Genomic DNA, 18,761 nt, shown 5'->3' on the forward strand with positions numbered 1-18,761 from the left:
TGAATCATATCAAATTCAAAAACAAAAAAGTTCAAATAATTATAAGTTGAGAAAGCTACACTTTGAGTTTGAAATATCCATACTTTTAATATTTAAAAGAAAAGGAAAAAAAAATCATGTATATTATATTTCATAATTCATATAACTTTTGAATAATTTTCAATTTTTTTGTGATTGAAAACTGATATATCACAATTTAATATTTGATGATTTCATGCCATACTGATTTTTGGTCAAAGTGTTATGTGTCAAATAATTGTATTTACTTTTGAAAAGATAATAATCCATAAACATGTTGACTTTTTTCTTTATGATAGGTGTGCAACAATTGTCATCTTAATTGTCTAGTTTAGTCTCTTTCCAAGGAAAAAAAATTGTAGTTTAATCCCCTCAAAACCAGACTATTAATATCCCAAGCAACTGCAGGCATGATAAAACAGCCAAGCCAATTCATGTGCTTGTAACTTCAACACGAGAACCATAAAAATTAAAGGAAAAATAAATAAATAAATAAAACATTTCCATACGATCTCAAAAGATACTCCAAATCTATGTAACTTGCAAGCATACGATGGATTTATTACTTTTTTTTTTTTGGGGGGGGGGGGGGGGGGGGGGGGGGGGACGAATATGGGTTTATAACTTGGTATGATATATAATTGTACTTTTGGGTAAATGAAACCAAATAAAAGCAATCTAAAACAATAAGAAAATTACTTCAAATTTAAACTTGTATTTCTAATTGCCTTTAAATAGGCTACATGAAAATCAGAGTACATTCCTAAACTTCAAAACTAAAACTTACAAGGAACAAAAAAAATAAAAATAAATAAATAAATAAAAATTTGGAAAAACAAATTGCTCATTGATGACCCAGAAGACATGCATGATGTATTACCGAAGAGATGTTTCATTGTTTCACCAAAAAGAGGAGATGTTTCCATCGAGTATGATGTTATCGGTCTTCTGTACAATCTTTAATCCATTAGTTCGAAACCCACTCTCTCACCTATTAGTATTAGCGCTGTTTTTTTTTTTTTTCCCCTTCTACTTCTTCTTTGTTTTTACTAAACTAGTTTAGTTTAAGCCATGGTTTAAAAAACCAATAAGTTTCAGAAAATTTCACAGATATTTTCGTTTTTCTATGGAATGAAAATGGAATTTAAGTTTTAAATGTAAACGGATATAATTTTTATAATATTAGTTGAAATTTTTTATATTTCACTATAATTTTTATGGAAATTTCCGTCAAAATATGTATCAATTCTTTAATAATTTGATTCAAAAATTTATAATTTTATGAAAATTTTGAAAATATCTTGAAATTTTTTTAGTTTTTTAAAAAAAATTCATAACTATTAACAATATTTAGTAAAATTTTTATGAAATTAACTTCATTGGTATTTTTTTTACTTTTTAATTGTCTTTTAAATATTTAGGGCATGTTTGGTAGGACATATTAGAGGTATTGGGATGGATTGTCTTATGTAATATGATGTTTGATGATAAATGACATGTGAAGGGATTGTATTATGTAATACCCTTCCATGTTTTCTAATACAGTTCACGGTGTATTACTAATATACTAGATTTCTTCTGTATTATCTAATACAACTTCAATTGCGATCTCCAACCTCCACAATGTCTCCTCCATTGCTCGCCTTATCATGCGCACACTGTGCCCCTCAACGTGCGCACCTACTCTTGCCGACCCATGTCCATCTCCACTCACTCAGCCCCTGCTCTCACTAAAGAAGACCTCAAAAAACTTGCTGCTGATAAAGCGGTTGAGTACGTCAAGAGCGATATGGTACTCGGCCTCGACATGTGTTCCACCGCAGCCTTCCTTGTTGCTAAGCTCGGCGAGTTGCTCAGCTCCGACCAGTTGACCAACATCGTCGGAATACCAACTTCAAAATGAACAGAGGAACAAGCCCGCCAACTGGGTATCCCTCTATCGGTCCTTGACGATCATCCCCATCTAGATTTGGCCATTGATTGCGCAGACAAGGTGGACCCAGATCTCAATTTGGTCAAAGGGGGTGGTGGGGTGCTTCTCAGAAAGAAAATGGTGGAAACGGTTTCGGATAAGTTTGTAGTTGTGGTGGACAATACCAAACTGGTTTCGGGTCTCAGTGGTAGTGGGTTGGCAATGCCGATGAAGGTTGTTCGGTTCTACGGGAAGTATAATTTGGTGAGGCTTCATGAGCTATTTAAGGAAGAAAGAGTTGAAGCCAAATTGAGATTGGATGGTGATAAGTCTTATGTGACTAATAATTCCAACTATATTGTGGACTTGTACTTCAAGACCCCAATCAAAGATGGATTGGGAGCAGGGAAGGAGATTTTGGCATTGGAAGGAGTTGTGGAACATGGGCTGTTCTTGGACATGGCTACTTCTGTTATAATTGCTGGAAAAAATGGGTCGACGTTAAGAATAAGTGATTTCTTTTTTGCACTTGTGAGAAATGGTGGTGAGAAATTTCCCTTGTGCCTTTTGTTCTTTTTCCATATCTATGAGGGATTTATGTGATTCTTGTTGTTCAATACTTTATTGGTAGTTTTGAATCGAATTTTTTGGTGTAACTTTTAGATGGGTGATATGGGGTACTTGTTACCAGTTTTGTATTTTGGTACTCTGCTAGTCTATAGTTGATTGGTGGGCAATTGAGCATAGGAATAATACTAAAGGTGTATCTGGAATTGTGAAATAATTGAAAATTACACGAGTTTCATTCTTATATTAGTTATATGAGCTTTTGGTATTGATGCAAAGTTCTTTTTTTTAAAATATTTTTGATCATATGCAAAGATCTTAGATGATGGGCTTTTGGTAAAGTTAATATTTTTTTCACTACGGTCGGCTAATCATCCCCTTTGAGGATGTAATTTTATGCATCAGTTTGGGATATTACAAGCCATATTCTTAGAATATGCCTTTAAATCTTAATTAATTGAAGTACGAAATTTTAGAAAGTCAATAACATCAAACTCAAGTCAGCTACTTGGTTATGAAATATCATCTGAATTACTCTGCCAATGCAATAATTTATAAAATAAAAAAAATAAAAAATAATACAGTATAATACACTATTGTACCAAACAATGTATTATTTTATACAATTCTACACCAGATACAGCATAGGTATAATATAATACATTTCAATACAATCCAATCCAATACAACTCATACCAATACAAGTCAATATTATATACCAATTGAACTCTTAGTAATATAAGCAAAATAGAATTGAATAATATTGATAAGTTCTATTTATTAAATATTGATAAAGCAAAAATATAAAGATTATGAATTATATTTTTTAACCTGGCAAATCTCATTATAGGAAGTATCTTTTATATAAATGTGGATAAATAGATTATAAAATATATACATATGAAATAATAATATTAGTTTGAAAAATAAAATATATTCCTACAATCATAAACTTTTCTTTTTTTTTTTTAAGAAGAAGAAAATAGTTTAAAATATATTCCTATTATTTATTAATTTTTTTGACAAAGGAGACAATTATTCAATATTCTTAGCAAGAGCTTTTAGTTCCCTTTTTTTTTTAAAAAAAAAAAGACAATATATCATTCAATCAAATATTCCCCATGAGTTTCTTATATCACGAAGAATTGTACTACATCATTATTAGTTTTGAAATTAAAAAATATTTTTCATGAGTGTGCCTTTGATCATAAAATATTCTATGGAGAAGACTCTTGTATCATTATTACTGCAAATTATGTAGTTTTAAAATTAAAAAATATTCTTTATGAATATGCTTTTGATCATAAAATATTCTACGGAGAAAACTCTTGCATCATTACTTTATTTAAAGAGCAAGTTTGATGCTTTGATCTTAATATTTTTTTCTCATATTTATTTTCAGTTCTTACAAAATTTCAAGTTCTTTAAACAACATCTTTGAGTATCCTTTTTGCAGGTTAGTTTATTTATCTTAAAAAAAAATATGAGGAGGTTTATATTTACTTTTAAACTTTAAGATTTAAAGTTTTAATTCACTTGTATTGTTGTTAATCGAATTCTTAATTGTAAGCTCTAATAAATCATATGTTAACATATGTATCTATCTATATATATATTGGTGAAAATATAATATGTATATATGTATTTATATGTAGTAATTATGAATGATTAGATTTACAAACCCAAACTTAATGTATACCTTAAACTTAACTTATGATGTGTAATTGAAAATGCCATTTTTTTCTTCTTGTTGGATAAAAAAGCGTAACTTAAAAATCTTACTCTGTCATTTTCTTTATATTGTCTTCCACTTATACAAAACTTCATGATATAATATGTTAAAACTTATTAAAAAAAAATTGATTAGAAAATAAATCTTATACATGTTTCTATGTAGTATACTTTTAAAAAAAACTATTTGAAAATAGATCTTATGCATGTTTCTATTTAAAATATTTTTATTAAATTTACTTAATATATTTTCTATATGAAATTTATATTTTTCTTACACAAGTTTCTAAAAGATAATCTCTAGAATATTAACCTCCAAAATAAATATATTCTTTATATGGTATTATTGCACATAATAATAAGTTATGAATGCAATTTTTTCTTATAATTATAATTTTACGTCTATGATAAGAGCATATATATTTGTTGGCTAACATATATATTGTAAAAGTATGCTGAATTTGCCTAAATATATTAGTTATTTCTTTATATAGTGTTTTACATTATAGTATTTTTCCTTTTCGTACCAAGTACATACATTAAAAGTGAATTATTTAATTTCAAAGATCTTGATTTTTTTTATTATTATACTAAATTATTTTTCATAATTAAAAGAAAATATTTTAATTCTTTTTTGTAACTCATTTATGTGATCAATAGATATCTTACTCAAAATTATAAATTTAATTAATAAAATTTTTGACATTTATATTTTTGCTCCCCTTTCTAATTGTAGATTTGCCCTTGTATGCATATACAAAAATTTAAATTTTTTCCCACTTTCATTCAAATTATATATCAAATCTCAAATTCAATGATGACTAAATTCTATACAAATATCTATACCCAATTCCTAAACAAATATTCAAATATCTATATATATATATATATACATAAATATTAAAATTGTTATTGTTATTGTTGTTGTCACTGTTACTTTTATTGTTGTTGTTATGATTATTATTATTATTATAAGATAATGGCCAGTGGAGGAAGCAAATGCAATCTTGCATGGGAACATGGTTTTCTAATTGAGGTAATAAAAATGGATCAATATGCAAATATTGTAATCACATGATGAAGAGTAGTGGAGTAATATGATTAAAGTACCACCTTAGTGGTATTGATCCTTCACACAACGTATATCTTTGTGATCAAGTACCTCCTCAAGTTAAAAAATTCATAACAGAAACAACAATGTAAGACCAAAAAAGCAAATAGAATGGAAGAGATTCATGCGGATTAAAGAGGACAACTGCATGGTGAAGCATGTGATATGGATGAAAAGGATGATGATGACATAACATATCCACCTAGGATGGATCCATACAAGAAAAGTGATTATCGAGAGGTAATTCATGCTTCCAAACAATCAGAATGGGAAAGAAGTCATCTCGACAAAGTTTCATATCAGGTCAAAGAAAGTGAATCTAGTAGTCATGTTAAACCTGCATTACAACGAACACAAAGTTTTAAAGAACCACAGTCAAAATTTACTATACAAATACAAATCCTCTCAAGAAAAGCAAAAAAGGTATAAAAAAAAATTTCTAGAGGAAAAATAAAAGAAGGTATGGAAAGAATGATGAGTAAATTTTTTATTTATGAAAACTTGCCAGCAAGAAAAGCGTTGTCTCATCATTTCAAGAAATTTGTGGTAGGATGCCAACAAGCAGGACTAGGTATAGAGCCTCCAACCCCTTATGAGATCAACACAAAATATTTAGATATGGAGTATGAAGAGATAAAAGATCATGTGAATAAAATGAAAGCCAAGTGGGAGACTTAAGGTTGTACAATCATGTGTGATGGATGGACAGGTCCCACCAAGATATCTATTATTAATTTCATGGTTTACTCGAAAGAAAGCATAATTTTTCTAAATCTGTTGATGCTTCAAATTAGATAAAGGATCATGAATACATATATGAACAATTGAAGAAAATAATTATAGAAGTATGGAAGAAAAATGTGGTACAAGTTGTAACAAATAATGGCTCTGCATTTGTTAAGGTTGGGAAGAATTTGATGCGATATTACAATTTGTATTGGACTCCATATGTAGCACATTGCATTGATCTCATGTTTGAAGATATGAAAAAAATGAGAATATGGCTAATGTGATCAAGCAAGCTAGAATAATCACAACTTACATCTACAATAATAATTGGTTGCTAGCAAAGATGCATGAAACTTGCAAAGGTGACATTATTTGTCCTGGAATTACACAATTTGTCACAAACTATCTTTCACTTGATAGCTTGGTTAAAAAGAAAGTGGGACTTAAGCAACCATTCATATGTATTGATTGGCCTAATCATCATTATAGTACTTCAAAAGAAGGTCAAACAGTAGAAAATATAGTACTTAGTCATACTATGTAAATTATTTAAGACTTTCTAGGATCAAGCACATAAGGTGTGTAAATTATTTGAGCCTTTATATAATTGTTTATATATTATTGACACCGAAATTTATCCAATAATGAGAGCAGTGTATGAGTTGATGCGTATTGTTAAAAAGGAACTTGACAAAATACATGGTGCAAAATGGATATTAAAGATTATCAACAATGGGTGGGATAAAACCTTAAGGCATCCATTGTATGCAGTAGGTATAAACTCATAATCAATTTATATAAAATATGTTAGACCTTCATTTATTAATATTTTTTTTATTAATGTAAAATACTTTATATCTTTAATTAAACTAAAAAATATATATATATTTTTCCTCTTACATAACTTACTATTTGAATCCTCAATGCCAATATAGACTTGGGGTTGCAGAATATCTTAATCTTAAAAAGGTTGTACATGATGTCTATACTCCATTGGATCCTAAATTAATCGCAATTGGCCAGGTTGGAAAAGAAATATAATGATGATAATTTATTAACATAATATATTTTAAGGGTTTATAACTTAATTCAATTTTATTTTACAGTTTACATACTTCAAGGATGCAAGGAAAGGATTTGCAAGATCAACAGCAATTGCCTTTAGAAAAGAAATGTCTCCTAGTAAGTTTGTAGTGTTTGAATATCGATTGATATAATAGTACAAATTTGTAATTATATAATAGGTATCTTGTAACAGTTGAATAGTAGGTCATGGATGGTGATAGTGCACCTACAATAAAAAAATTAACATTGAAAGTCTTGTCACAAATAGCATCATCCTTTGCTTATGAAAGAGATTGGAGCACTTTTGCACTAATACATACAAAACAAAGAAATAGACTAGCATATAGTAGAATTGAATCAGTCTATTGTTATCATAATGTGAAACTTAAGTTAAAGGATATGAAAGCTAAAGAAGAAAATCATCAAGACTTGGATCCAATATTAATATTTGAGACTATAATGGAAGATGATGATGAAGAGGGCAACCAAATGTACCAATGGATTAAAAATCTTCATTTACATAATCATGAAGGGAATTCTAATCCAAAAATTGCTCAACAAGCTAAAAAAAGGGAATCAATGTTCAAAAAATGATTACTGAAGAAGTAAATTCTAGTAATGGGATTCATTCCAGAAGTTTATGAGAAAGCCAACTAGAACTACTAGTGCTTCAGCTTCATCAGGTGGTATACATTCATAATTTAAGACTTGTAATAGCCACTCTTGCTCAAGTGGTGATAAAGATAAGTTTAATAAATTCTCTAAATCAGAAGTTAGAAGAGGTAGTGGCTAAAGGGAATCATCAAGTCGAGAAGTTGGATTATCCATTTACTAGTGAGCAGTATTACACATAAGCAACAAAAGATGAAGATAATGGGAATAGAGATGCAGGTCAAGGAATTGATGCTGTTGGAAAAAACTATATACGTAAAGAGAAATCCATAATGGAGATGTCCAACAAAAAAGAATATTTGATTTCTATGAATTTTAGATTAATAGGGGTTAGAAGTCATTTTCATAATCCTTATTTGATAGATATTTATGGAATGTCATCAAGTAGCAACTCCTGGGTACCAACTCAAATTCAACCATTAGAGAGTAGTAGTTATGCACATAGTCAATCAATAATATAAAATCCATATGGTTGGCATATTGACAATTATATGCAAAATTATTAAGGAGAATATATTTTTATAACTACTTCTCGTATTTCCATCTCAAAATCAAAATGAGGAAGAAACAAATAATTTTTAACTACCCAGAAGTTCTATATGATATTAAGATGACATTTATGAACTATAATGTAATTGTAATAATTATTTTATATATTTAGTTAATAAATAATTTTATCAAACATGTATTTTTAGGCATATTTTTATTAATAATAATGTATTTATAGTTATTAATATTTATTATAAATCAATTTATTGAGAGAAATATAACATCTATTCAATATTTTAGCAAGTTTTATAATCAATTTAATAATTGATAGATTAAATAATCTAATTCTAAAGTTTTAATAAAAAAATTTATGAATTTTTATCGATATTCGTTACTTTCCAATATTTTTATAAAAATTTCTATATTTTGAACTTTCAATATTTTCATCAATACCGAAATTTTAAATCTTGATTTAAGCTTAATATTAGGATATTTGTACATAAAGAAATAATTTTCATTCCTATACATCAAATTAATAGCAATTTAATATTTTATATTTTGATACACTTACATTTTGAATTTTTAAATTTAAAATGATGTAATTTAGATTTTCAATTTCAATTTGCTGCATTCTAATTTTATTACAATTTTTGGCAAATGGCTGTTAATATGAAGCTCAAATTAAAAGTATTAAAGTGTAAATATTTAAAATTAGAAAAACCTAAATTACAATAAATTAAAATTAGACTAAATTGGAGAAAAATTATGCAAAATTTCATTTTAATATTAGTAAAATAGGACCACATGTTAACCATATTAGTAAAAAATAAATAAATTGGATCCAAAAATGAAACAAATTAAAACTTAAAAGATCTATAATATAACTACTCTAAGCTAGATTGTGTTAAAGTGTATGTAGCCATTTACACATATTAGGGAAAATTTTATTTACCCCATAGTTTGATTAAAATTCATTGAGCCCATGCGGCATGTTTAAGGAGCCAAGACGACATACGATTTAATAATGCTCTTTCCTGTTAGTTTGAGCCTAATGAAGGATATTTGTATAGAAAGAAATAATGCCCTTTCCTTTATATTAGGATTAATTACAATTTGATATATTTTATGATTTGGGATAACTACATTTTGGGCTTTTAAATTTAAAATGCCGTAATTTAGATTTTAAATTTCAATGATTTAATTGCAATTTTTGACAATTGACAGTTAATGTAAAGTTTAAATTAGAATTACTAATATGTAATTTTTTAAAACTAGGAAACCTAAATTACAATAAATAAAATCAGACTAAATTGTAAAAGATTATAAAAAAAAAATTCATTTTAATATTAGTAAAATGGGGACAACGTTGTTAACCATCGTATAAAAACAATGAATTGGATCCAAAATGCAATAAATTAAAACTTGAAGATCTAAAATATAACTACTTTAAATTAGAATATGTTAAATTGTATGTAGCCATTTACGTTAGAATTTTTTTTAATCTGCTTTCCCATGGTTTTATAAAATTCTTTGAGACCCCTACTACTTGTTTAGGAAGCCAAGACGTCATGGGAGTAGACAATACTAGAGTAAATGTAGTTCAATCACATATTCAATACAATTTTTTAAATTTTTATAAATTGGAAGGGAAGATAAATAATCCAGCTCATATCTTATTGTTTTAGTCAGTTTGACTAATTAATCTCGTTATAAAGCATGTTGACTACATTGACCATCCTATTGATTTGTGATTGACCAGTGTTAACGGGTCAAAAATTCATGAGTTTCATTAAATTCCGAACTAATATTTCTTTTCCAATATTTTTTCTTTTCATTTTAAATACAAAATTCATATTATCCAATCTACTCCAATAATATTATAAAATCTTATCCAATCCAATTTCATATTTTTAATCCAGTTAAGTATGGCAATCCAAAAAAGCTTCTAAAGTTTTAAAAATAATTACTTAGCCCCTTTTATTTGCAAAATCATCATATCGCAACTCTTAACTTGAATTTTGACTTAATTGACTTATGCAATGTAAATTTTACCTTTATATTTTAAAAAAAAAAATTATTAAATTTTTATTGTATCACTTATTTTATAGTAACGTATATAAACAAAATATCATTTACTAAAGATTGCTTTATATGGTGTCAACAATGTAAATATAAAGACATATAACCAATATATATATATATATATATAAATGTAAAGACAAACTGCTTTATAATGTCCAAAATGTAAATATAAAGACAAATAACTTACATTTTTCAAATATATATTGCTAAATAACAACAATGATAAAATAAAGATTCGATCCTTATTTTGATAAAAGAAGCATAACACATTTATAAATCAACTAATAAAAAAATCAATTCAAAAAATAGTAAATGTTAATTATCCAAGCCTCAAGAGGTTAAGTGATAATTTTTCAAACCCTGAAAGTCCCAATATACTTTTACCAAATCTCAGGATGCATGGAATTCTTTCCTATATTTATATTAAGGCAAATTACAAAAATCCACTTTGAATTAGTTGACACTTAAAAAAAAGAACCCTTAATATTATTAAAAAAAAAACCACCTAAACTATTAAAAATGAAAGAAAATATTATATCATGAAAAACTGACCCTTATAAAAAAATATAAAGATTCTAAAATTTAAAACTACATAAATGCGCATAATGAATAAACTCATTTAATTAATATTAAAATTATTTTTAATATTTGAAGAAAATACTATTTTTATTTTTTTTAGTACAATATTATTTTAAGCAATTTTAAAAATATTAGTTTTAATATTTCTTGAACAAAAAAATTATTTTTAATACTTTTTGAAGAAAACTTTTATTTTAATATTTATATAATAAAAAATTCTGGATTAAATTATTTGGAAAATAATATATAATGGTATGCCAAAAATGTATTTTTGTCAAATTAAAATAATTTTTAGCATTTAACTGATTTTAAAGGGGCAATGTTTTTGAAGGGTTTATTTGTTATTTTAATAGTTGAAGAAAGTTATTTGTAAGTTGCAAATATATATATATATATATATATATATATATATTTTGAAATGTAAGTATCAAATAGTTAGGGGAGTTTTGTGTAACCTACCCTCTATATTGTTGTTGAGGATAGAGTATAGTAAGCTTTTTATATTTTGTCCTTTTCTTTATTAAAAATCCATTTTTATTTTGAAAATTTCACCAAAACCATTTATATTTCATTTTTCACTCTATTTTGGAAAATTTACTCAAGTATTAAAATCACTTAAAATCATGATATAATAAGACTATGTAAAAATAGTTCAGAAACCTCAAGCCATTTATTCTTTTTAGCTTTCATCCTTCACTTCAATTTGGAAAGAATATATATTTTTTGGCATCATAATTAAATTTATTTGATTAGTTAATAGTTCAAACGTATTTTTTTAAAAAAGAAATTTATAGTTCAAATTTCAAACTAGAACATGTTAAAATATAAAATTTTAAATTATGTTTAAAAATTAATAGTTTTACTATTTTTTAATTTGAAATTTGATATAATTTAATATAAATTAGGTGATTGGTAATTTGTATCAATATTTTTTCCAAAATAATAAAATATATTAAAGTGTAAAATTTTAAAAATAATTTTAATATTTTACATTTACATATTGTCTAGTTTGAAAATCAATACAATTTAAGACCATTATTAAATTTTGTAGTAAAAAAATAAGACTTAAATTGCAATAAATTCAAAGAGTGAACATTTAAATTGTTGAAAAATTAATTATTTAAATTGTAAAATTTTAAAAAATTTTAGAATTTAAAAATTTTGATCAAATATTTAAATTGTTTTGTTTTTTTGGAATTTAAGTACTCCCTGCGTAAATCGAACCCTTGTTAAGAAAAAGGAGGACCTCCAGTTACCAGGGAGAAAATTTTGATTCTCACCCAAACCAACAAAAAAAGAATAAATTAAGATATAATATCTTAATCCGTTAATTTTTAATTAATAAAAATAATCCAAATAAAAAAATTAAATCCTTTCCCTTTTATTTTTCCAATCCAAACATAATGTAAAATTTATTTGTGCAATTAGATTATATATAAACTAAAATTTTATTGTGAACCATAACACCAAAAAGAAATTTGTTTTGATCGAGTCATATTTTATTTGCATAAGTAATCAGTTTTACAATATTCCTTAAAAAAAGCTAATCAATCAGTTTTATTATTATTCTTTTCGATAAATTAGTAATGGGGTTTTAGCACTAGAACCATGTATTATCACTAATGACTAGTGGGTGTTAAAATTTTCTTTGTAGAAAATTATACGACAATATGTTAGTTAAGAAGAAAATTAAACCCTTTAGTTCATCCATTAAAATATTAGATAAAAGAAAATGTATCATATATTTATTTTTAATAAACAATTCTTAACAAAAAAAAAAAAAATTTATTTCAATAAACAAAACTTGATATGAACAAAATTTTTTTTCTTTTGGAACGAGAAAAATCCCTTTTTATATTATTGATATGAACAAATTGGTAAAGCCCTAATCCTTGGGTTTGGGGGTTTCGTAGTCCATTTTATTCTCAGAGGAGGTTTTTTGTGTTTTTGTTTTTTGTGTAGTGAATCAATATCGGCGAATTGCTTTGAGGTCGGCGAGAATCAGTAGCAGTGTAATGTCCATGTCGATTTCGACGGATTTCTATCCATCCCAAGATGACCTTCTATACGAAGAAGAGCTTCTTCGAAACCCATTCAGCTTGAAGCTATGGTGGAGATATCTCATTGCTCGTTCCGCAGCCCCATTCAAGAAGCGCTTTATTATCTACGAGCGAGCCCTCAAGGCTCTCCCTGGCAGCTACAAGCTATGGCACGCTTATCTCCGCGAACGCCTCGAACTGGTTCGAAACCTACCCATCACTCACTCCCAGTACGAAACCCTCAACAACACCTTCGAGCGCTCTCTCGTCACCATGCACAAGATGCCCAGAATCTGGATCATGTACCTCCAGACTCTCACGGACCAGAAGTTGCTCACTCGGACTCGCCGGACCTTCGACAGGGCTCTCTGCGCTCTTCCCGTGACCCAGCACGACCGTATTTGGGAGCCCTACCTCTTCTTCGTCAGCCAAAAGGGTGTTCCCATTGAGACCTCGCTTCGCGTTTATCGGAGGTATTTGAAATACGACCCTTCCCATATTGAAGATTTTATTGAATTCTTGGTTAATTCTAGTCTTTGGCAAGAGGCTGCTGAGAGGTTAGCTTCTGTGTTGAATGACGACCAGTTTTATTCGATTAAGGGGAAGACTAGGCATAGATTGTGGTTGGAGTTGTGTGATTTGCTTACCAAGCATGCTACAGAGGTTTCGGGGTTGAATGTGGACGCCATAATTAGAGGTGGGATTAGGAAGTTTACTGATGAAGTTGGGCGGCTATGGACCTCCCTTGCGGAGTATTACATTAGGAGGAATTTACATGAGAAGGCTAGGGATATCTTTGACGAGGGTATGACTAGTGTTGTGACTGTGAGAGATTTTAGTGTGATTTTTGATTCATATGCTCAGTTTGAGGAGAGTATGCTTGCTCATAGGATGGAGACTATGGATTTGAGTGATGATGAGGAGGAAGAGCAAGATGGTGGAGAACAGAATGGGGTTGAGGAGGAGGAGGAGGATGAAGATATTCGCTTGGATGTTAATCTCTCTGTGGCCGAGTTTGAGAAGAAGCTGTTAAAAGGCTTTTGGTTACACGATGATAAGGATATTGATTTGAGGTTGGCCAGACTAGACCATCTCATGGACAGAAGACCGGAATTAGCTAACAGTGTTCTTTTAAGGCAAAATCCACATAATGTTGAACAGTGGCATCGAAGGGTAAAGCTCTTTGAGGGTAATCCCACAAAGCAGATTCTTACTTACACTGAGGCAGTGAGGACAATTGATCCCATGAAAGCAGTTGGGAAACCTCATACATTGTGGATTGCTTTTGCAAAGTTGTATGAGAACCACAACGATATTGCTAATGCAAGAGTAATCTTTGATAAAGCAGTACAAGTGAACTACAAGACAGTGGATAACCTGGCTAGTGTTTGGTGTGAGTGGGCTGAAATGGAATTGAGGCATAAAAATTTTAATGGAGCACTGCAACTGATGAGTCGGGCAACAGCAGAGCCATCTGTTGAGGTCAAAAGAAGAGGTAACCTTCATTTTCCTTGTTTATCTGTTACTAGTCTATTTTTGTTTTGTTGGAATATTCTTTGTGCGGTATGAAATTTAAAAAATCTCAAACGTATTACTATTTGATTTTGCACTAGTTGAACTTTATAATTGTCTAATAGAAAGTCAAAACCTTGAGGAGGCTAAACCTAAGATGTTAATTATTTGGAATCTATTTAACTGTCACATAAAGTAATGATTTTGTTCCTACTAATCCTGGAAACAATTTTTTTCTTTTTTCTTTTCTTTTCTTTTTTTTTTTTTTTTGGTAGGCTCCTGCAAATAAAATTTGATCTGATGCAAGTTACCTTGTTTACGCTGAAGTTTGATTTTACCTTTTCCACTTGTGGACTGTTATTGTGTATACTTTTATAATATTGTTTAGAACAGTTTCAATGATTTTGTATATTGCCTATCATGAAATAACTAGTCTTCTTTATGAAGCATATTGCTGCTTGGTATTTGCATTTTGAATGTTTTATGGGGTAATTATAAACTTGGGATGCTTATACATTAGGCTCAAGTATATATTAGAGAACTGTTCTTAATGATCTAGATAAACTCTGCTTAAAAATTAAAACAGTTAAGAAAACGAGAATAAGATCATTGGGGGATGATGGCGCTGTTAAGGTGAGGGAGGGACGAGTGGGCAGTAAGCAGTAACAAACTAGACCGACTAATTTTGTCCAATCCCGCCTTTAATCCAGGGTGCTAAAATCCCCTTAATGTTTTATGGAATTTTGCAACTTTATCTGACCTTTAATCCTCTGGTTTATTCTTCTTGCAGTGGCTGCTGATGGGAATGAACCGGTTCAGATGAAGCTCCATAAATCCTTGAGACTTTGGACATTTTATGTGGACTTGGAGGAAAGTCTTGGTAGTTTGGAGTCTACTCGAGCAGTTTATGAGAGGATATTGGATTTAAGAATAGCCACACCACAAATTATAATCAATTATGCACTGCTTCTTGAAGTATGAGAATTCCTCCTATGACACTGCTTTTTTATTTTATTTGAATTCTTACTTTTTAAACTATTTCAGTGGATTGAAAATTTTAACATTTTTATTTTGTCAGGAAAATAAGTACTTTGAAGATGCATTCAAGGTATATGAACGAGGTGTCAAGATATTCAAGTACCCTCATGTCAAAGATATATGGGTGTCATATCTCTCTAAATTTGTTAAAAGATATGGGAAGACAAAACTGGAACGAGCAAGAGAGCTATTTGAGCATGCTGTTGAAACGGTATGTGCTCTTCCTTTTAGCATTTAGTCCAGGAATGAAGACTGTGTTGTTGTAAGCGTTATTTATTTGTATTGAAACTGCCATTTCATCTGTTGAACTGGCTTGGGTATGGTTCTATATTTCTATCATTTTGCTTTAGCCCATGATTTTTGTCTTATCTGATTAAATAGCATATGCATGATGAATGAAGTTTGACCTGTTGCTTCTTTATGAGGTCATTGTTAAAGAGCAATGGAAACATGAAAAGTTGTTAAAGGCTTAGTACAAGCATGCGTTAAGTTTGTAGTTTTCTTTAACAGCGCATGGGCCTGCAACATTTTCATTATTTTTGTTATTTTGTATCTATATGCACTTTGTTATGGTCTTTTTGCAGTTTAATGATATGTATTTAGATGAATGAGGTTCTTTAAATGTTAAATGAGGTTGCATTGAGATTTATAAGGTCGTTGTGATATTCATGATATAAGGTTATTTTTGCTGCACCATTGATTTTAATTAAGATTGATAAGAGACAAGGGCATTGGCTTGAATGGCTTCTAGTGCAACAAACATTGAAAAAAGTAGCAGTGACTGATCTGATCGATAAAATATTGGAGATACAGCTTTACATTGCTCTTGAGCTTGTGTTGAGCTAGGTCATGTTAGGAGATTTTATCTTCTATATTTAAATTCTGCAGTGAATACGAATACTATGGAAGTGCTTATGTCAAGATGAAATGTTAAATTTTGTGCCCCCTCGGCTAAGCTTTGCTTGATGTTTTTTGTCTTAAGTGTAGAAGGTATAGATTTTAACCTGATGGTTACGGTTTTAAAGATAATTTCTTATGTGTTACTTACTTTCTGCTGTAAATAATTAGATCCTTTTTAGTTTATACTTTGTTTTGCTAGCAAGAATTGTGTTCTTGTTAACCCATAACCCCTCTCTCTCTCTCTCTCTCTCTCTCTCTCTCTCTCTCTCTCTCTCTCTCTCTCTCTGTGTAGCTTTGTTTATGGATATTCATATTTGTTGGTGTCTGTATGTATGTGTGTATTTATAGCAGATGTCATTTTAGTTTTCAAGTACTTTTCTTAACTGTTCATGACACTGAACATTATTTTTCATTGTCTATCAGGCTCCTGCTGATGCAGTGAAACCTTTATATCTTCAATATGCCAAGTTGGAGGAAGATTATGGTTTGGCAAAGCGTGCTATGAAGGTGTATCATGAAGCAACCAAGGCTGTACCAAATAATGAGAAATTGAGCATGTATGAAATCTACATTGCACGTGCAGCTGAGATATTTGGCGTTCCCAAAACAAGGGAGATATATGAACAAGCAATAGAATCGGGTCTTCCTGACAAAGATGTGAAGACAATGTGCTTGAAGTATGCTGAGCTCGAGAAGAGCTTGGGTGAGATTGATCGTGCTCGTGGAATATATGTATTTGCATCTCAGTTTTCCGATCCACGATCAGACCCAGACTTTTGGAATAAATGGCATGAATTTGAAGTGCAGCATGGAAATGAAGACACCTTCAGAGAAATGCTTCGTATTAAAAGAAGTGTTCAAGCAAGCTATAGCCAGGTAATTTTGTTTTTACTTAGAAGAAGCTTATGATTTTGTCAACAACCTTGATACCAGTTTCTTGTATATGCCATTCAGTTTTCTGGGGTTGCCGATTCAACCCTTCCTAACATTGATTTGATTTTCTGTTGCAGACCCACTTTATTCTTCCGGAGTATCTGATGCAAAAGGATCAGAGGCTAGATCTTGATGAGGCAAAAGACAAATTGAAACAGGCTGGTCTTCCTGAAGATGAGATGGCTGCTCTTGAGAGGCAGTTAATCCCTGCAGCCAATGATACTACTACTGCTAAAGATAGCAGCAGAAAAGTAGGGTTTGTAAGCGCGGGTGTCCAACCAGAGGCTGATGGGGGGATAACCACCACAAATCGTGAAGATATTGAGTTGCCAGAAGGAAGTGACTCAGAAGATGATGAAAGAGTTGAAATTGCACAAAAAGATGTTCCAGATGCTGTTTTTGGAGATCTGGCTCAGAAAAGGAAAGATGCTGAAGCTCCCACAGACAAGGATGGCGAGAGTCGTCTTGGGGCGCTTGAGAGACTAAAGAGGCAAAAGAGAGCTTGATTTGACTCTTTTTTTTTTGTATTACCTCCAACTTCTAATCCCTGACCACATTCCATAGGATTGGCGTGGTCTATAAGATTGTTAAATGTTGAAAGGATGGTTTTGAGACCAAAATTTATAATTACCTCTCAAACCAAACAGTTTTGGCTGTTTCGCAACATATGCCTTCTCAAATAGGTCCATAATATCAAGCTTCACATCATTCTGGGGTTTAACTGGGAAGGATTGGGAAACTGATGGTGAGTCTGTAAATTCCATATTTGTATTCGGTTTTGCTTTCCTGTGGTTTTAATGGATTATGATTCTCTGCTGTTAAGTTTACTTTCAGCTGTTCACGTTGAATGATAATGCCGGGGCAAAAAAGATTGCAAATTCTTGCTGTGAAAATTATTCTACAGGAAAACGTTGACCGAGCAACAATTGCTGTAGTGATAAATCTGAAAAACACATGTTACAAACCAGTCCATGACTTGTTGACAGCGGAATTGTGGATCCATTTTCTCCAAAGAGAGCAAATTGAAAAGTTCAATAACGTAATCTACTTCAGACGGTGACAAGACAGGGGTAGCTGTCGTTGCCTGACTTTTGCTAATTTCGGTTTCTGCACAAGTTCATGTGGTTTTCGACAGGAGTAACCTGTCCACTAACACCATTGGTTTATTTCCATCCGAAGAATAGATGCATCACAAAGGAATAAAGCACAAGAAATTATTATTGGGCATCATTACCAATTTCTACCAATCTACCCGCACAATTTCAGCTATTTGGTATATCAAAATTAGTTTCTAATAAGTTTCATATTTTTCCCATGTACACTATGTTAGTTTCTCATTATTTGTCCAAAATTCTTTGTACCAAGTGTTCTTATATACTTGGTA

At 30.0% G+C, this 18,761-nt stretch overlaps 1 protein-coding gene and 1 pseudogene across 1 annotated transcript; both read left to right on the forward strand.

Annotated features, from left to right (window-relative positions):
• Positions 1-882: 882 nt before the first annotated feature.
• LOC107422921 (probable ribose-5-phosphate isomerase 3, chloroplastic) lies at positions 883-2,533 on the forward strand (annotated as a pseudogene).
• A 10,140-nt stretch (positions 2,534-12,673) lies between these two features.
• Positions 12,674-18,204, forward strand: LOC107423123 (uncharacterized). Its single transcript, XM_016032641.4, has 5 exons — positions 12,674-14,489; positions 15,297-15,481; positions 15,585-15,755; positions 16,868-17,320; positions 17,455-18,204. Exons 1-5 carry the CDS (start codon positions 12,971-12,973, stop codon positions 17,881-17,883), a joined length of 2,757 nt encoding a protein of 918 aa, XP_015888127.3. The 5' UTR covers positions 12,674-12,970; the 3' UTR covers positions 17,884-18,204.
• Positions 18,205-18,761: the final 557 nt, after the last annotated feature.

This window comes from Ziziphus jujuba, chromosome 1 (genome assembly GCF_031755915.1).
Source record: "Ziziphus jujuba cultivar Dongzao chromosome 1, ASM3175591v1".
Classification (NCBI taxonomy): domain Eukaryota; kingdom Viridiplantae; phylum Streptophyta; class Magnoliopsida; order Rosales; family Rhamnaceae; genus Ziziphus; species Ziziphus jujuba.